We start from the raw sequence: 17,689 nt of genomic DNA on the forward strand, positions 1-17,689 counted from the left end.
ACGGACATAATTCATCTTAACAGACAATAACAATCACCACAAGACACTCCATACTAAAGCTGTGCAGTGTAAACAACTATACGTCCTGTGAGTTTTTCATTGTTTTTAGGTCAACTTTCATTTAATGATTTAAAGATTTGAGCTTCAATAAATAAAATGGAGTGGTTGAGAGGCACACATTGGAAAACCTGAATATTACTGTAGATTTGTGATGATAACTGAAGGTGGCGCTGTGCTGACATATAATCCAAAGTGAATTAAGTTAAACATTCAGATTCAGAATCAGAATCTGGTTTATTGCCAGGTATAGCAAAATAAAACGAAAAAAAAAAACCCTAATAAATATTAGAGCAAAATAAAAAGAAAATACAGAAAATAAAGAGTTGAAGGCAGTCCCCTTTTTTCCCCTTTAATGATGATATGTTGACTGATGTCATGATTTGTTTTCATACTGAATAATTTAATACCTCAGGTATTACGGGACATATGTCTCTATGTGAACACATGTGGAATCCAATGTTTTCATTTGTGTCTATGAAATCATATTTGTTCTATAGTTTCAGCGAGGGTTTGCCTTTTGTTCACAGATGACCTGAGGACCAATAGGAAACAACCAGGAAGTAAATATTGAGGTGTATATTAAGTAGTCCAAAGTAAATTCAACAAGTTAAATTAACACAATTATATATACATATATAACTTATATATATATATATGTACACATTTCAGTTATATATATATATATATATATATATACATATACATATAAATATATAAACACATTTCAGTTATATATGTATATAACTGAAATAACTGATTTAAATGCTCACGCTATGCTTTTTACAATAACAGTCATGGATATTTTTATTTGAACAAATATAATAAAGTCAAATAAGATAATCAGCAGAGCCTCCTTTCTACACCTACACCGGTGAAGTTTCTGGTCAGTTCACTGTCATTCAAGCAGAATGAAATTAATGCAATTACACTCTCTTCTGTAGAATGGGGCAAAAAGTATTGTGTGCACTGTGCTAAATACAATAAATCAAGCGAAATGCGGAGTGTTAGTGAACACCTTTAGCAGAGTGAAACACCCACTGAAGCTCTTTTGTCTTCTCTCACGCTGCTCAATGACAAATGCGTTTACTCTGTAGCTTAAAACTGGAATTTAATGAGGCGTCAAACTTATTTTTACTGTTTCTCCCCGAACATTTTTCCATTTCACACATGGGCGATCATGTGTGGTGTGTCAACAAGCATTTATTAGCAGATAAGAAAAATAATGTGTCTCTGTTTGTTTATATTCATTTATTTTCTAATTGTATGCAGTCGCTCTCTCCTGAAGGACGTCGAGTAAGCCTGCTTTTCAAACGTGTCCTGTAAAGATCATCACCACTGCTGTCAAATCAGTGTCTCCTCTCTTTGGAAAAATGAGCATTAGCATAATTTAAAGGGATAGTACAACCACACAGAGGCGGAGCCAGAGAGAAAATGGCTGCCAGCAGGGATTAAACAAAAGGGATTTTAGCCACAAATACATGTGTGCCTGCTTAAAGTTGCAGTGTGTAACTTTTGTTCATTGTTGTTGTTGTTGTTGTTGTCTGTGTTATTATTCTGCCTCTGTTTGGTCTTCATGAACAGAAAGGATTTGTACACTGTGTCAAAACATCAGACCTGACTGAGGGAGCGTTTGTGTGTATACAGCAGCAGCACGGAGGTGGGCGGGGACAAGAAGCATGTATCTTGTCAAACTGCTAAATGAGTGGAATTTTCTCAAACTATATATGGGTGCTTTTTAAGTCATGGTCCAACCTGTTTGCAGTTATCTCTCACTTATTATAGATTATAAAATCTCACTGTGTGAGAGCCAGTGGAGGGAGGTCAGAGTGAGGGAGATGGCCTCACACCTGTGCGTTCTTGTTACAAGGTAAGCAGCAGCATTTTGGACAAGTTGTACACAAGAAAGGCAGGCTTGGTTAACCCCAACAAAAAATACACTACAATAGTCCAGACGAGCTGAAATACGTTTCTCAAAGTCCTGTCAGACCAGAAAAAATAAACTTTTATAAGAACAGAGCTGATCTGTTTAAGTCACAGTTTAATTACATATATTACAGTGTTTAAAGACAAACTGTAAAACAGTTGGGTTTGAAAACGTCTTCTCTATCTCTAACTTCTTTAGTTACTTCATGTTTCTGATTGTTCTTGCCATTTAGTTCCATGTGTGTGTTTGTGTGCAAGTGTGCGCGTGTGTGTATTCACACTGCCTGATGTGTGCATATTCTGATGAGATTTCCATGACTCCCATGCCAAGCTGTGCTAGGCAGATACACGCTGGTTGGGGGGTAAGATGGGGAGGGAGGGTGGGAAGAGGGCAGCAGAAAATCACTTTGACTAATTATGCTCCCACTGCAACTTAGCATGAAGCCAAGCAAGTGACAGTGAAGAGGTGGGGAGCAGGAGCAGGAGCAGGAGCAGGAGCAGGAGCAGGAGCAGGAGCAGGAGCAGGAGCAGGAGCAGGAGCAGGAGGTGGTGGGTGCAGTGGATGCAGCCTTTACAGCCTGCAATGGTCTCTCAATCAACAAATGCAGCAGTGCTGCCAAAGGGGGAGGCGAGGAAATTGAAAGAGAAGCAGTTTTGTTGGCGGAGGTGACGCGTGTGAGTCAGGGCAGGGGTGAGGGAAGGGAGGGAGGGAGGGAGGGGTGAGGAGGACGAGAGCGGTCGAGCAAGACGGCACCTGGCACTCACGGCCGGTGACCAAATTTCACACAATTAGAGATGCACAATCCAACCCCGTGCATCATGTCGGTGAAGGAAAGGCTTGAAAAAAACGACTGAATCAATCTATTAATCCAAGTTCAGATTCAGAGCACCGACATGTGAAATACAGACACTATACCTGCTAGAAACAAACTAGATGCATTCCATTTGCTGCCTCATCAGTGACTTCAAATGTGTCAGGAATTTACCTCTGTGAGAAACTTGCAACAGTAGACAAACAGCTAAAAATTTTGATTTTGTCTAACGATGAGGAAAACAAACAAAGATATTAAGATACCGTAGATTTAATGGGGCATAGATGCTTCTGTTTATGTTTTCTCTACATCACCAGCATCAGTGTGTCAGGCTGGTTCTATTAGCACTGATATGTGTCTGTACCTCACACAAAAAAACATTTTTAAAAGACTGAACTGTCTCTCTAATTAACAAATGACTGATTTTGACTATGGCTTATCTTCAACTCATCACACACCGATACATGTGTGGTAAAGGTGTGCATCCATGATAAACTCTGCACTATCAAAGTGGGATGTTCCTAGAATGGAACATCTCTCTCTCTCTCTCCGTCTGTCATTTCCACACAGCAAAGACGAATACCTTCATTATTCATCACAACTGAAACATTACACCCAAATGGGGCCGAGCTGAAAGAGAAGCATTTTATTAATGCAAACGGTCATTTTAAAATGCCTATAAATTGCACCTCTCTCTTCTTTCTGGCTGTTCCCCCGCATAAAATGATTTCTCACCCACACGTGGCCTTCTTATATGAGATGATTCTTTCTCTTTATAGCACTGTCTAATGCTGAGAGTGTAGTTTACAACGCGTCATTCCACTGAGATCCAGTTACATCAGGGATTTACATGTTTGCTTCTAGTGCACACAATCAGTGTGATACTATCTAATTCATGCTTTTTTTATGTAAATGTTAACGTGTTTGTCTTGAAGCCCGAAGTCTTAAAATGGATAGAAATACAAGAATCCCACAATAGCCTTTAAGCATAACATAATGTTAATCAAGTTATCTGAGAGAGAACACCATTTCTGCACATTTCTCTAGGCTTGAAAGAATCTGTTGTGTCACAGGAGGCTTTGACCAATCAGAGATCAGGTCCCTTCAGTTTAATGACCGCTACCACAGCACCAGCGATAACTGTCTACAATGCAAAGAAACAATATCTGTCAAACTACTGTGACCCAAATCACAATGGAAATCATGCCGAGAGCTCATTAACTCACAGTGAAGTAACTCATTTACACCTATCCTTTGGAATTGGTAAATCAGTTCCAAAAGATGCTTGGTTAATCAATTTCAACTTGATTTTATGACATTTAAAACATCAATTTTAACTTAAAGATTGGTTAAATTGGGCAAATCTTCGGGGGGTTAGGGTTAAACCCAGTGAAACCCATCTGTGGGTCCTGACCCAGTCTTTGGTCTTTGGGAACCACTGCTAGAAACAATCAGCTGGTGAAGACAATAACTATAACCAACGTTTATAAAAACTAAAATGAAAACATCAGATGTTCTGTGTGATGTTCACATTATAACACACTGCACATCGGCACTGATAACACCTGTTTGATACAAGTAGAACCGCGAGAAGCAATGGGAGTGGTGTGAGTATGTATAAATTCATTCAAGCCATAAAGGCTTAGACAATGCTGGACATGAAGAAGAAATGTGAAGACTGACATTGAAAAACACGCTTTAATACTAAAAAATATCTAAATAAATGATTTATTTATTTATTTTTTTAAATGGAACACGTTTCAGTGCCAATCCTTGTTTTATTGTCAATAAAGCTTTTTCTACAATGTCAGTGTCCTGGCTTCATAGCACCACAGCTTTAAAATAGAACACAACAGCGACAACTGCCATGAAAGTAAGAGATTGTGGCATCAGTGATGCTAAATGCTATTCTCTAAAAGTCAGCAAGTGTCCAATTAATCTTCAACGAATGTTTTTGGACTGGGCGGAAACCGTGCTTATGTGTCTTAGGCTGTGTGTTTTCATGTTTTGAACCTCCTTCTGTCATCCTCTCTGATTCCTGCCCTAAGTTGTTTCTTTCGACTCTTTCTCTTTCGTCTGACTTTCATAACCACACTGAAACACAAAGCACACATCAGATCAAGTGAACAACACGCTCTGTCATCATGTAACCACTCAAAGTTGCAACATGAAACATCCACACATATTGTACGCAGGCAAAGGGGCTCCACGTCTTCCACCGCATAAATAAATAACAGGCTGATGTTTGTCTTTTACAAGAAACACACAACATTTGTGAAATTCTCATGAATTAAAAACAACAAACATGTCTTCTCCATCCCATTTTAACTCCACAGCACAAAAACCTCACTCTCTTTTACCCATAAAGACACCATTTGTCTCCCCAATTATGACAGGAGAAGATTTTAACACAGCCATTAACCCATCAGTGGGTTAAAGGTCACAACCGCTCTCAAATATCACAGAGTGTGTGTGATTTATATTTTAAGTTTGGCAGAAATCTCAATAATATTGTGAATCACAATTTGCTTCGGTCAGGGTAATCTTGACATGAGAGAAGAAAAAGGTCAAAATACTGACTTCTGTTTCTTCTTCTCCTTTCCCCTCCTGTTCTACATCTGTCTGATTACCCCTGTCTGCACGAGTGGGTGTGTTTATGGGTGTGTCTGCTTGTCTTTTTCCCTGCTGGCTGGCCGGAGAAACCCCTTTACCTGGTTTCCCTCCAACTCACCTGCTGCAGATTACTCACTCATTCACTCACTCACTCACTCACTCACTCGCTCATTGTTGCTTTTCACTTTATGTCCTAGCCTCCTTTGATTTTGTTATCCAGGTCTTGCTGTTGTTTTTGGACAGACAATTAAAGATTTTGTTGATTTTACTTTGGACTCTTTTTGTGTCTCCATTTGAGGTTCTGCTAACACCTATAACACTTGCTGTCACCTCATGAACAAGTCATTTTTCCAAGTCATTTTTTTGAAATTTAACCTCCCTTTATAATTAATCACTTCACTTGAATACTAATAGAAAATCCAACTTTAGATTCAGCTCCTCGGGGCTTTCAATTCTGAAAATCAAAGCATTTATTCCTTTTTATTATTGGCCTATTCTGTGTGAGTGACTGTGGTTATGCAACCCATGCTTATCCACCTTTCTTTCACATGAACTTCATGAACTCTGTCTCGGCGCTCCGAGCCAAACTCTTGTGTAACAGGATCTCACATTTATCCATCTTGCTCTGAGGCACTGCATCCCAAGGCTGTTGCTGCTCCATCTGACTTAACACTCAGCTCCTTTTGATGCCTTGCTATAACGGGCCGCTGCACTCTCGCCCTGCCTGTTCTCTAACCTTTTGGTCGTGGCTGTAGGCCAGAATCCAGTCCTCCTGCTCGGGATGGAAGAGCAGGCTGAGGATGTAGAAGTTGAGTCGGTACTTCTGGTAGGTTGCTCCTTCATCAGAGCTGATCAGCAGGCTGCTCTCCACCTCCGGATCAGTCAGCAGCATGATCTGGACACAGCAGAAGGGTGACAAATGAGGTCATTGGGAACTGGAATTCAGCACTTAACAGAACAAAGCCACATTGATTTTCAGGCTGCACATAAAAATATAAACAGGAGTTACAGTGCTGGGAAATGTGTATGTAAAAAATATTAGACATAGAGCTGTAAACTGCTGCAGTGTACAACTACTCCTGAATTTCACTAAACCAATGAAAGATTATAACGTCTATTATGTCAGGAATAACCAATGTGATCTATATTTATTGCCAAGCTGTTACCCTGAAACAATTTGTTCTGCACACGTGCGAAGTGTGACCTCTTCCTGTAACTACTAAAATAGAAAGTAAAATCAAAATGTGTATTTATGTTATTAAAGTAACCACTAAGAACATCATTTAATATTATTGTATAAACGTTTTCCCACTGTAAAACTGTTTCGACAAGGAGTCGCCACACTTCACACATTCCCACAACAAATCGTGAAATGACATGAGGACACGCCCACCAGAGTCCTCATGAGGCAGAACATGGTTTCTGATGAACTGGTCAAGTTTAGCACTAAGATTTCAAATGTGCATTATGTGGTTATGGTTAAAGTGAAGGATAATGGTTTGTTTAGAAATGGAAGTCAATGCAGTGTCCTAAGAAGAGTAGCTGTACAAACCTGTGTGTGTGTGTGTGTGTGTGTGTGTGTATAGAGTCTAAAAAAAGGCACAACACAACGATGAATCAGTCAAGCCTGATTACCATGTGTAACAGCAAGTGTATTATTACTGTAGTGTGTGTGAGTGTAATGTGTGTCCAGGTATTACTAATGTTGTGGGGACCTAAACCTGTTTACACAGTCACATTATGGGGACTTGTCTTCCTTGTGGGGACAAAAAGCAAGTCCCCATAACGTGAATGACTACATTTTAAGATGAAGATATGTTTTAAGGTTAGGTTGAGGTTGAGGTTGAGGTTAGGGTAAGGTTAGGGTCAGGGTTAGGATTAGGCCAGTAGTAATTGTGGTTAAGGTTAGAGTAAGTATCCAGGAAATGAATGTAAGTCGTCAAGGCAATGTCCCCTCAAGTCATGAATGTTGAACATGTGTGTGTTTGTGTCTCATCATTTTGATTTCTGCTGCTTGTGTCTCCCTTCATGCTCACTGCCTGAGCTCAGTCAGGCCTTGAAAGCACTGATTTCCCATGAGCTTCTTTCTTTTCTTAGACATCCAATATGTTATGCCCAAATTCTGGCATAGTCGCTAAAAAAATAAGAAGAAAGAATATATGTATATATAGATATATATCTATATATATGTATATATATATAGATATGTACATATCTATATATATATATATCTATCTATCTATCTATCTATCTATCTATATATATATATATATATATATATATACACACAGAGTACCATCACTGGCAGACAGACTGCCACTGGTGTAACCCTTGTTAAAGATGCATAGTTCTGAAATATAGGACATTTATTGGTCAGCTCATAACAAATAAAAGTCCAGTCAGCACCTCTTCCTCCATGTTGACATCCTGAGGGATCACACCCACAGTCGCAGCGACTGCTCAAACTGGTGGGAAAACTCTGCAAGTGTCTGACAGTATTATCTGAGAAGGCTGAGGAAGCAAACTCCAAGAACAGCCTCTCAATGCACAGTGGGGAGTTGGTGTTTACCTTCATCCATCTCTCTGTCTGATTAAAGTCTGATCAACCCGTGTATCTATCTATGTAAGTTAAAGGCTTAAAGTCACACTAAGTTTCACACCGTATTTCCTAAGCTCTAATTGAAGGGACACTAGTAAAGCCGGGTACATAACATTACATATAATATATTATATGAAATATTTTAGGGTCATCAACAGATGACTATAAGTCTCAGCCCTGGTCAGAATCTGAGGTAGCGTCCAGCTGCTCATGTCTGATGTTGCCTCTGTTTCCCTCACTGCTGAGCTTTGGCCTGTCCAACAGTTTACAGAGTAACTGTTGGTAACACAAAACTAAGTTGGTACCAAACTCTGTACTTTTATGTTTTTTTAGGTACGGGATGTTAAATCAAACAAGATTAAATAGATGTAGTGACTTGAGAGATAATGTGGTTGAGAGGCAGGCAGGAAAGTGGTGCTTTGGTAACTGCTTATAACTGCATGAGTATAATGTGACAACATGAAAAACTTACAATCAGTAAAGTAAAAGTAAGAAGTCTGATAGACTGCAACAGAGGACAAACAGAGTGAAAGAGAATTTGCATAAACCTGCGTTAAATGAACAGAAAAAACTTAGACCCAGACTCATATTACACATAGCATTTATGTTGATGGTGTTGTAAAAGTGGCATTTTGTTTATATGTCAATTGCAGGTCAGTAGAAGCTGTGCTGGAGTCCTCATGATGCTTTATTTATTGGAGGGTTTTTTTGTGACACATCTGTTGCCAGTGAGTCAATAAAAGTTGTTGCGAGTGGAGAGACAGTACAGTCCCTGCGATGCACACCAGGACTTACATTTGTTTCAGAGATGGCCTTTGGCATGACATTCTCTGTGTGCTTATTGTGTCGGCAGACAGCGGCGTAAATGAGAATACACACTGCCCCTTGCAGTCAATATTCTTATCAGTGTGCCACCGTATGGCAAAGCGTTTCTGCTCCCTCATGCCGCTGAGTCATTTGTCAGCACTCAGCTGGCGAACGGCAGTCGTGGCGCACAGACCCACACAACAGCAGTTCATCAATCACTGGAGGCAGGTGTAATGCCACAAACGTGAGCCACATGCTGACCAACCCAATCAAACGCTCTCAAACACTCTCTGAACTACAAATCCCAATTACGGTTTTGCTCACTCCATGGAAGTGCAGCACAGCTGGAATAGAAGACAACTTTATAATTGGCTGAATTGCGGTTTCAAATGTTTTTCACACCAGAATATGGAGATCAAAGCGTCCCTGCTACTGCATTACGTTCAGGCTTTTTAAAGTGTGGCTCTATGAGGCACTGATATTTATAGTGCATTCCATTTGTGGTCGGAACTCTGACGTCCAGAGGTAAAGAGGTATTTCCTACACGGGGAACGCCCCTAGGAACGCCCCCAGGAACTCCATTTCACAGTAAATTTAGTGCTGTTTTTAAACCTTGACAGGATGCTACACGAAGAACCACGTTATCGACTGGCATTGCTAACAATGAGTAGCCCAAGATACATTTGAGTTTTTCCACTTCTCAACTGAACGCAGTCAGGTAAGGGTGAAATAATCTGGATTTTATTTGGTGAAGATTTGGGGATTCTTGTTGTTGACGATGTGAGCCTCCACTGGTGTTTGACTAAATTCACTGTCACTTCCTGCTTTTCAATAAGCCAGCCCAACTACGTCTGGTAAGCTGTCAGCCAAAGATGCAGAGATGCTCTACAGTGTTCTACAGTCGCTGTCTGCAGAAGTTACCCAGAGTATTTTGGCGACAAATTATTCGAGTCTGGTGTATTGAGCGACAGCACTGCGATCGTGAGCCGCATCACAACCCATTCAGCTGTATTTCAGATCAGTTCAGTAACTGTTTCTAAATATTCAGTCATAAATGTGTGTGTTTGTGTTGCATATAGACATCATGGCAGTTTCGTGCAGCCATGCTATGATGACCCCGCCCACTTTGAGGAGGTCCCAAGTACTGAAAATGACGTGACTGATACCAAAGAGTAGAGTCTGGATTACAAATGTCACTTTTTTATCTAAATAAGTGAACTAACATATCTGTTTCCTTTTGTGTTTTTGTCATTTCTGCACCTTCACTCTCCTCTGGATGTACATAGCAACCCTTCCCCAGGTTAGTCGGATCTGTGTCATTAATATGCTTAAATTACAATTTAATGAAGGAGACATTTCAAGCTCAAACAAAAAAACACAGTTGATTAAAGCTTTATAAACGAGCACATATGGTCTTTTTTTTCGCAGCTCTGGCCACAAACTTCTCTTCTGATCCTTGTGCTTCTCGGCTCATCTCTACACCTGTCTGCAACGACAGCTTTCCTCCCACTCACCAACTCTCCTCAAGTATATAATATATGTATGTATAGCCACTCACAAGCCTGCGTCACATTCACAAAGTAAGAGGTAAAGTAACACTGCAATCGTCGTTTTAACACCAATTTCAGGAGATGAATTTGACTCTTTTGGTGTCATTTTACCACACATTTCAGAACTATTTTAGAGTGTATTTAACTCTGTAACTGTTACATTAATACTGAAGGAGTTGAATGTAACACTACTCCATGATGGATGTGATTCTAATCTGAACTGGTGTGAAAATTACTCTCACGGTGTAAAACAAACTTTTAGTATAACTTTTATAATTGTTTTGTCTTGGTGACAAGGCCGATGTATTTCCCCTTTATATCTGAATGATTTATAGGTTTAGAAAAGAAAAGGGCCAAAGACAAGAATCATTCCTACTCATTTTAAGTATTATTTAAAGCTGAACTAATCAGTACTTTTAATAAAGACTGTCTGCAACAGCTTAAGTGACAAATTCATTCACCCTGCATCTATTTTTGTTCCTTACTTTCTTTTCTTTGGTGAGAGCCAAGATGTAGGACTTGAAACAATTCACAACCTTTGACGCAACAACACAGGCAGACCATTGCATACAGTAGAAGAGCAGTCATAGAGAGCAAAATCCTGAGCAATCTAAGGTCGATGGCAAGGTCAAAACCCAGCAGACTCTGTTGGACAAAGCATAGACACTATAGGGCCCTTATAGGACCTTTCCACAGGCATCATAAGACTGTAGACATAACCCCAACAATTCCATTAACACAGACAACTCTTCTGTCCTCATTTGGAGCACAACTACTTTAAAACTCTACTCGCACTAAAGCGATAACTAGAGCTATACACCTGTTTGTAGCATCAGACATGTGAAATTGTTCAGTGGTGGAGTATTAACTATTATTGTCGTGATAACCGAAAAATTAAACGAGTTATCGCGACATAAAACCAGTGATCCTAGACTAAACTGGAGAAGTCTAAAAACGGCACACGCATCTATGCTAAAAGAGAGAGAATATCGAATTGTGACCTTAAAATCAAAACTCGAATCAAGGATTTAGTACCACATGAATTCTCTGGATTCACAGAAAATCATTTCCATCTCTCTGTCTAAACAGAGACACACTGAACCTGTCTGCCGTCACACACACTTAGTCCCTTAAACACCCATGCTTCAAAAATTGAGTGCCTTGAAAATAAATGGCTGGTTAGCTCACCAACACACCGTCCAAGTGATTTAATTTGAGGTGCCACAATGGTATGAAGCAGATTTTTAGAATTATTTGAAATGATATTTGTGAATCACCGATGTTTTGCTCTGTGTAACAGTTATGTGTGTGTGGTACAATATGGGGACTTAATCAGGTCCCCATACTGTAAATGAGTACATTTTAAGGTAAAGGCATGTTTTAAATTTAGGCTGAGGTTATGGTTAGGTTAAGGTTTAGGGCTAGGGTTAAGATTAGGATTAGTTCAGTGGTAGTTAAGGTTAAGCTCTGAGTACTGTATCTGAAAGTATTGAATGTAAATCAATCAAGTCGTGTGTGTGTGTGTGAGAGAGCATGACAGAGGGAGACTGTAAATTATGAGAGTAAAAAGGTTGAAAATGACAAAGGTTAATGAAGCGTGTATGTGCTGCCTGGAGGACATTTAAGATATGTGTAAGGAATTCTTGAGTTCATTTGGCCGCTGTAGCGCCGTAAATACTCTGAGATAGAATATTAATGAAATTAGCCTCACATTTTCCATTTCACACTGTCATCCATTAATTGGATTGTGATTCCACTCTATAAATCTATGTCTCATTTCCCGAGGTTCCTTGCATCCCATAGTTTTTATTTCATTATTTGTTGTTACTGTCAGACTAAGCAGCTACATATTGGAAAAGTGTTGAGAAAAGCGAACACAGAAAAAAAAAAAGGTTCTGATTTATTCTCTCTGAGGCGAGTCAATGTTCCAGCTTTACAGTGACAGCCACTAGGTTGGAAATGATGTAATACAAGTTAATGCATGTTTCTTTTTCTTTTTTTATTAAATCTGAGCAACAACAACGACAACAAAAAACATTTTCCACCTGAGGTTCGCTGGGATTGACAGAAGCAGCAGGACGCCCGGAGCCAGGCTCCATCTTGGATTTTAAATCAATTTTACATGACAGAGCGCGGCTAAATTGGAACCACAAAAAAGGTCAGGGCTACATATTAAGTGGGAGGCACAAACTTTTTGTCACAGATACTGTACATTGGTATGAGAGGTAAACAAGCAGCAGGTCAGAGACGGCAGGCAGCAGGAATAATCACCCACGACCATATTATTAAAACAAACCATGTTCGATAACTGCAGTACACTACAGGAAATGGAGGGGGCAGCATAATTCTCCTATTGTACACACCAACTGCTTTCTGAACCAATGCAAAATAATTAATTTAAAATAACCTGTTGGTTTATATTACAATGACGGCCTCACTGCATGTTATCCAGCTCATTTCATGGCTTAGAGACAAATAGTCAGCTAACTTACAGAGAGTTTGAACTGTGAACATGCTAGCATGCTATAGCATTGTAAATGTCCCCACTGCGGGACAAATAAAGGACTATCTTATCTTATTTATTTTTGTAAATTCACATTGGGCACTCATCAGGGGTTCATCACATACTTGTCAAGTGCAGTGAATTACCTGTTTTTGTTTATAACGTTACTTATAATAATTGTGACTAATCGGCTAACAGAGAAAGTCAACAAATCGACTACCAAACAAACCCACCAAGCTAATCAGATAGCTTAAACTATATTAATCTCATTTGGTCCACTGCTTTCCATCGTTTCTCTCTTTTTTTTTTTAAGAAATCTCCCTCTGTAACTCCCTCTGTGGTGCGTGTATAAGATACTCTAAATTTAAATTTAACATGGAAGTCATTAGTTCAGACGTGTATATCTCAGTGACTTCATGTGAGTCATGTTTAGGAGAGATGCTAACAGTTATAAGCAGGTGAAGTCTTGTGGTTCCAGTAGATCAAAATGTAAACATTTCAGGTGTTGTATGTAAAATGCAGATGTGTTTAAGCTTTGGTAGAGGTCTGTGCTCTCTGACTGCTCATGTTTTAAATCTGTTTTTCAATGTAGATTAAGATTTCCACTGCTGTTTTAGTTTTGTTAATTTGTTGGATTGTGCTAAAGTCTGCTAAACATTTATTTGTATCAAGACATTTAACGCTTTCCTCTTTTCTGTCATCAACCTAATTTGTTTTCCCCCCGAGAGCAAAGCATTCATTCAGCATTGTCATACATTCTTTTAGATAACGTGGCTCCTCTTTCTTCGTATGTAGGTTGTGTATGTAGAGTATTCAGAGTATGTAGGGCACTAGAGTGTGGTGAGTCCCCCTGTGAATTTTTATATATGTATATACAATAAATATGTCACTGAATCCAGAGTGGAGCAGAGGGAAGCTCCAGAGGAGACACCTCTTTGTTGAGGAACTGTGAAAAGCACTGCTCAGACCTCAAATCCAGAGATTTTGCAGAAAACAAAGATGCACAGAAATACACAACATACACACGCATCAAGTGCAAGAATTACATATGCAACACACACACACACACACACACACACAGTAAACCTCCACCACCTCATGTGTTGTATAGACTGACACAGTTAGTGTGTGTGTCAGCTTGTGTTGTGTAAACGGCCCTGAATGGGTTACATTTCTAATGAAGTTCAAACAAATAAAAATGAATAGTTGCTTGAGTAGTTTGTTCCACTCTTGATTATAATTGATTTTAGATTTTTATTACATTTTATTAAAAAAATAAATAAAAAACAGTAGCAATTAAATTCATAAATGTGATCTAACAAAGGTAAAGGGCAAATATTAACCATATGCTGCATATACTGCTTATAATTGGGATGAAGTAAAAATTTAGTATTTTAACATAATGATTGTTTGATTGTGTGAATTATTAAAAAATGCAGTGGCTCCACCAGATCCACAAACACTGGCTGAATAACAAAAATATGATTAATAGTAAAGTTTAATATCTCACAACACATACAAATTAAAGCAAACTGTGCTGTGAAAATCCTGCTACTACTTTATGTTTTACAAAGTCCTTTGAGTGTAAGGCGTAAAATAAAATTACATTTCAGGTTTTTTTTTGCTTGTATAAATCGAGATAGAGGAATAAGACCTCCATTCAAACTGAGTTATTTTTGCATCCAGTGGAGTCTCCCCCTGGTGGCTATTCATTATATTCTTTCCGATTAGCTTCATCTGGCAACTGTGAGAACTCTATGTCCATTTTAAATTCAAGTTGCGTAAAGAATAAGCTATGAAAACCAAACATTTTAAATACACTGAAATAAAATCACCAACAAAGACAAATTGGTTCCTTGCACTTATTAAATCAGATCATTGTTTATAAAGTTATATTTTTTTTGCATTCATAGAACAGCTGCTCATAGCAAAGTGGTAACAGCTGATTCAGTAACATTAACTTAATTAATGCATTTTATTTGATTTATTTTCTGTTTTTTTTTGTGACCCTCACTTTACTGAAGCAAAATCCATAGAGCAAGTCAGAAATGTTATGGCACATAGGAACTGTAAAATCCACTGTTGCCTCCTCCATGAAGTTGAAATAAGTTCTTTTGTGACATCATTGTTTAAAATCCTTTGTTCAGATTGACCTCAGCGACACAGACACAGAGCTGCAGTGTGTCCCTGTGAGCTTAAATCATTCATTATCTCTATGGACTTTGGTGCAGGAGAGCAAGCAGAGTCTCAAGCAGGTTTATGGATTGTTTATTGCTCGTTAAGTGGAAGTTAACTGAATAACTCTAGTTTGTTTGAGGGTTCCGTCATTTTGAGGTTTGGAGGAAAAGTGTGGGTGAACTCATCCAAGTGTGCAAGCAATGTGATTTCACTCTGCAGACACATGTGTCAAAGACGCAGCTCAGGATGATTTCAGGATCTCCTCACAGAGGGACCCAATAAAAAAGCCCTTGTGTGCTAGACGCAGCTTCTCTATGCATGCAGATGTCTTTTAATTTAGCTGTTGCTTCAATTTTAAATGGTAAAATGATAAATGTTTGTATTTATATAGCACTTTTCATTTTCTATCACTCTTCTTCCAACTTGAAAGACAACTCGCTCTAACAGTGAGTTGCCGTCGTCGCTTTAAGCAGAAAGTCATTAGATGTCATAACCATTACAACAGGCATGTTTGTTGACATGTTCTGATCTGTCCAATTGTGTACAGTGGCATTTTTCTTTTAAATGAGACAGAGATGCAGTGTCTTGTTAACCAGGCAATTTTTCTCCACTTTAGGAACCAAACAAATCTTTAATTGTAGACCTTGTAGAGAATATAACAGCCACCTTTCATGCTGAGAATTGTTCCCCACTCACAACACACACTTGTCAGGTATTGAGGGAGCTTTATTCACATTAATTTGGGCAGCTCATCCTCTCAAACTTTGTCAAGTTAAATAGTAGAAATCTATAAACTGCTCTTGTCAGGTCCCTCCACAGAGTTTTTTTCAGAGCTGGCTAAAGGCCATTGTCATATTGCAAGGTGAGCACTCACCCTAGGCTCCGACTGAGTGTTCTCTGAATCAGGTTTTGTTCAAGGACCTCTCTGTATTCAGCTGCATTTGTCCTTCCCCCAGGTCAGACCAGTCTCTCTGTCCCTTCTGTTGAGAAGTACACACATACTGTACGTATCCTGCCGCTGCTAACACCACACTCAACTGTAGGGGTGAGAGTAGACTAGGGAATTAACGGTGACTGGTGAATGCCAGACATAAAGCACAAGCGTACAACAGATGAAAAGCAGCACCAGGCACAAGGCAAGAAAATCTCAAGTTGCTCTTGAGGTGCCCTACGGTTGGTAAATGGTATAGTTTGTTACAACATTTTGGCGATGATACCAGCAAAGTCTGAAGCACGACTTCTAAAGTAGCGAACCACCAAACAATGTTTTCAGACCATTGACTTCTCACATGAACAGACCTTCTGTTGCAGAGGAACAAATTTACCTTTATACAAAGCAAAAGGGAAAGAAAGACAGGCCTCATGGTACACCAAAATCCCACCCATGCATATTGCATATATGGACTTGGACATGCCCTAAGTGATGGTGTTTCTTCTGACATGTTGTCCCATCTCTGCTCATGAGACTCATGAGGTGCTGTAAAGGTTGGCCCATAGGTTCTTTACCTGCCTGGTCTTTTGTTGATATCATCAGTATGCATGTGTCTCCAGAACATTTAATCATAGAGTCTTACAGAGTTTCCTGACTTCAGGACCTTATTTACACAGGCGTGTGCCTTTCGAAACCATGGTTCTCTTTGAAACATCCAAAAGACAAGAGTGAGCAGGCATTCCTCTAAGTACATAATATGACAATGTTTAATTTTTCATCCAGTGTTTGCAAAATGAATCAAATCACATCTTGCTGAGTGAAAACAATGTGTCTATATAGGTGTCAAAACTTCCAAAAGAGTCAGTAATTGTGTTGGTGTTCTACAAGGCTCTACATTGGGCCCCTTATTGTGCGTGAAAGATCTTCCTGAAGTTTGTCCAACTTCTGTATGCTGATGACAATTTACATTCTAAAAATAAGAAAGAAGCTGCAACAGTCAATATTTCCAACTGGTTGGCCATCTCAATATTAGTAAATCTGTATGTATGTTGTTTTTTTGAAGTCTGCAAATAAAAATCCTGAATCTGCTGGAAATGATTAGTTGTGGATGAATACAAACACCTAGGCATAGTAATAGATTCACAACTCACACTCAAATATCAAGTTAAAAAAGTTGTGAACAAAGTTAAGTTCCACTTAGCCAATTTTAGATATATAAGGAATAATTTAACAGAAGCATCTAAATTGTACATGCTTATCACCACCAACATTTTCAACAAAACACGGCTTCTTAAATTGGGAAAACACGATCAAGTTTGCTGACACTTTACTCCCCCTCCACTGGTAAAGTCAAAATACACCTACAAGAGCTACTGCTGCAAAATACCATACAGAAAAACATCCTCTGCACAGTCAGCCTTTTCTTGCTGAGCAGCACATACATGGAGCACCCCACCCAACCTAACGTTAATCTAATTTGGAGTATGTCGCTGTTTTATTAACTTTGACTCTTATGACTCTCTGGTCTAATGTTCTGTATGTTGTGTGTATTCACTGCCTGTTTGACAGTGTTCATGTTGTTATAACCTGCCAGGTACTGCAGATGAAATATGATTTATGAAACAGGTATGTTAATGATGTATGAATGAATGTAAGGTATACATACAATAGTATGTGCGGTTTCTTCCTGCGCCCTGCCTTTTTGTCTCCTGT

At 39.1% G+C, this 17,689-nt stretch overlaps 1 protein-coding gene across 1 annotated transcript in view; it reads right to left on the minus strand.

The window, feature by feature from the left end:
* LOC122771694 (VPS10 domain-containing receptor SorCS1-like) overlaps nucleotides 1-17,689 on the minus strand; it is a 186,640-nt gene that overhangs the window by 50,970 nt on the left and 117,981 nt on the right. Inside the window, exon 4 of the mRNA XM_044029405.1 lies at nucleotides 6,145-6,303. Coding sequence (XP_043885340.1) covers nucleotides 6,145-6,303 — 159 coding nt within the window. The remainder of the gene's footprint in view (nucleotides 1-6,144; nucleotides 6,304-17,689) is intronic.

Source organism: Solea senegalensis, linkage group LG6, assembly GCF_019176455.1.
Source record: "Solea senegalensis isolate Sse05_10M linkage group LG6, IFAPA_SoseM_1, whole genome shotgun sequence".
NCBI lineage: Eukaryota > Metazoa > Chordata > Actinopteri > Pleuronectiformes > Soleidae > Solea > Solea senegalensis.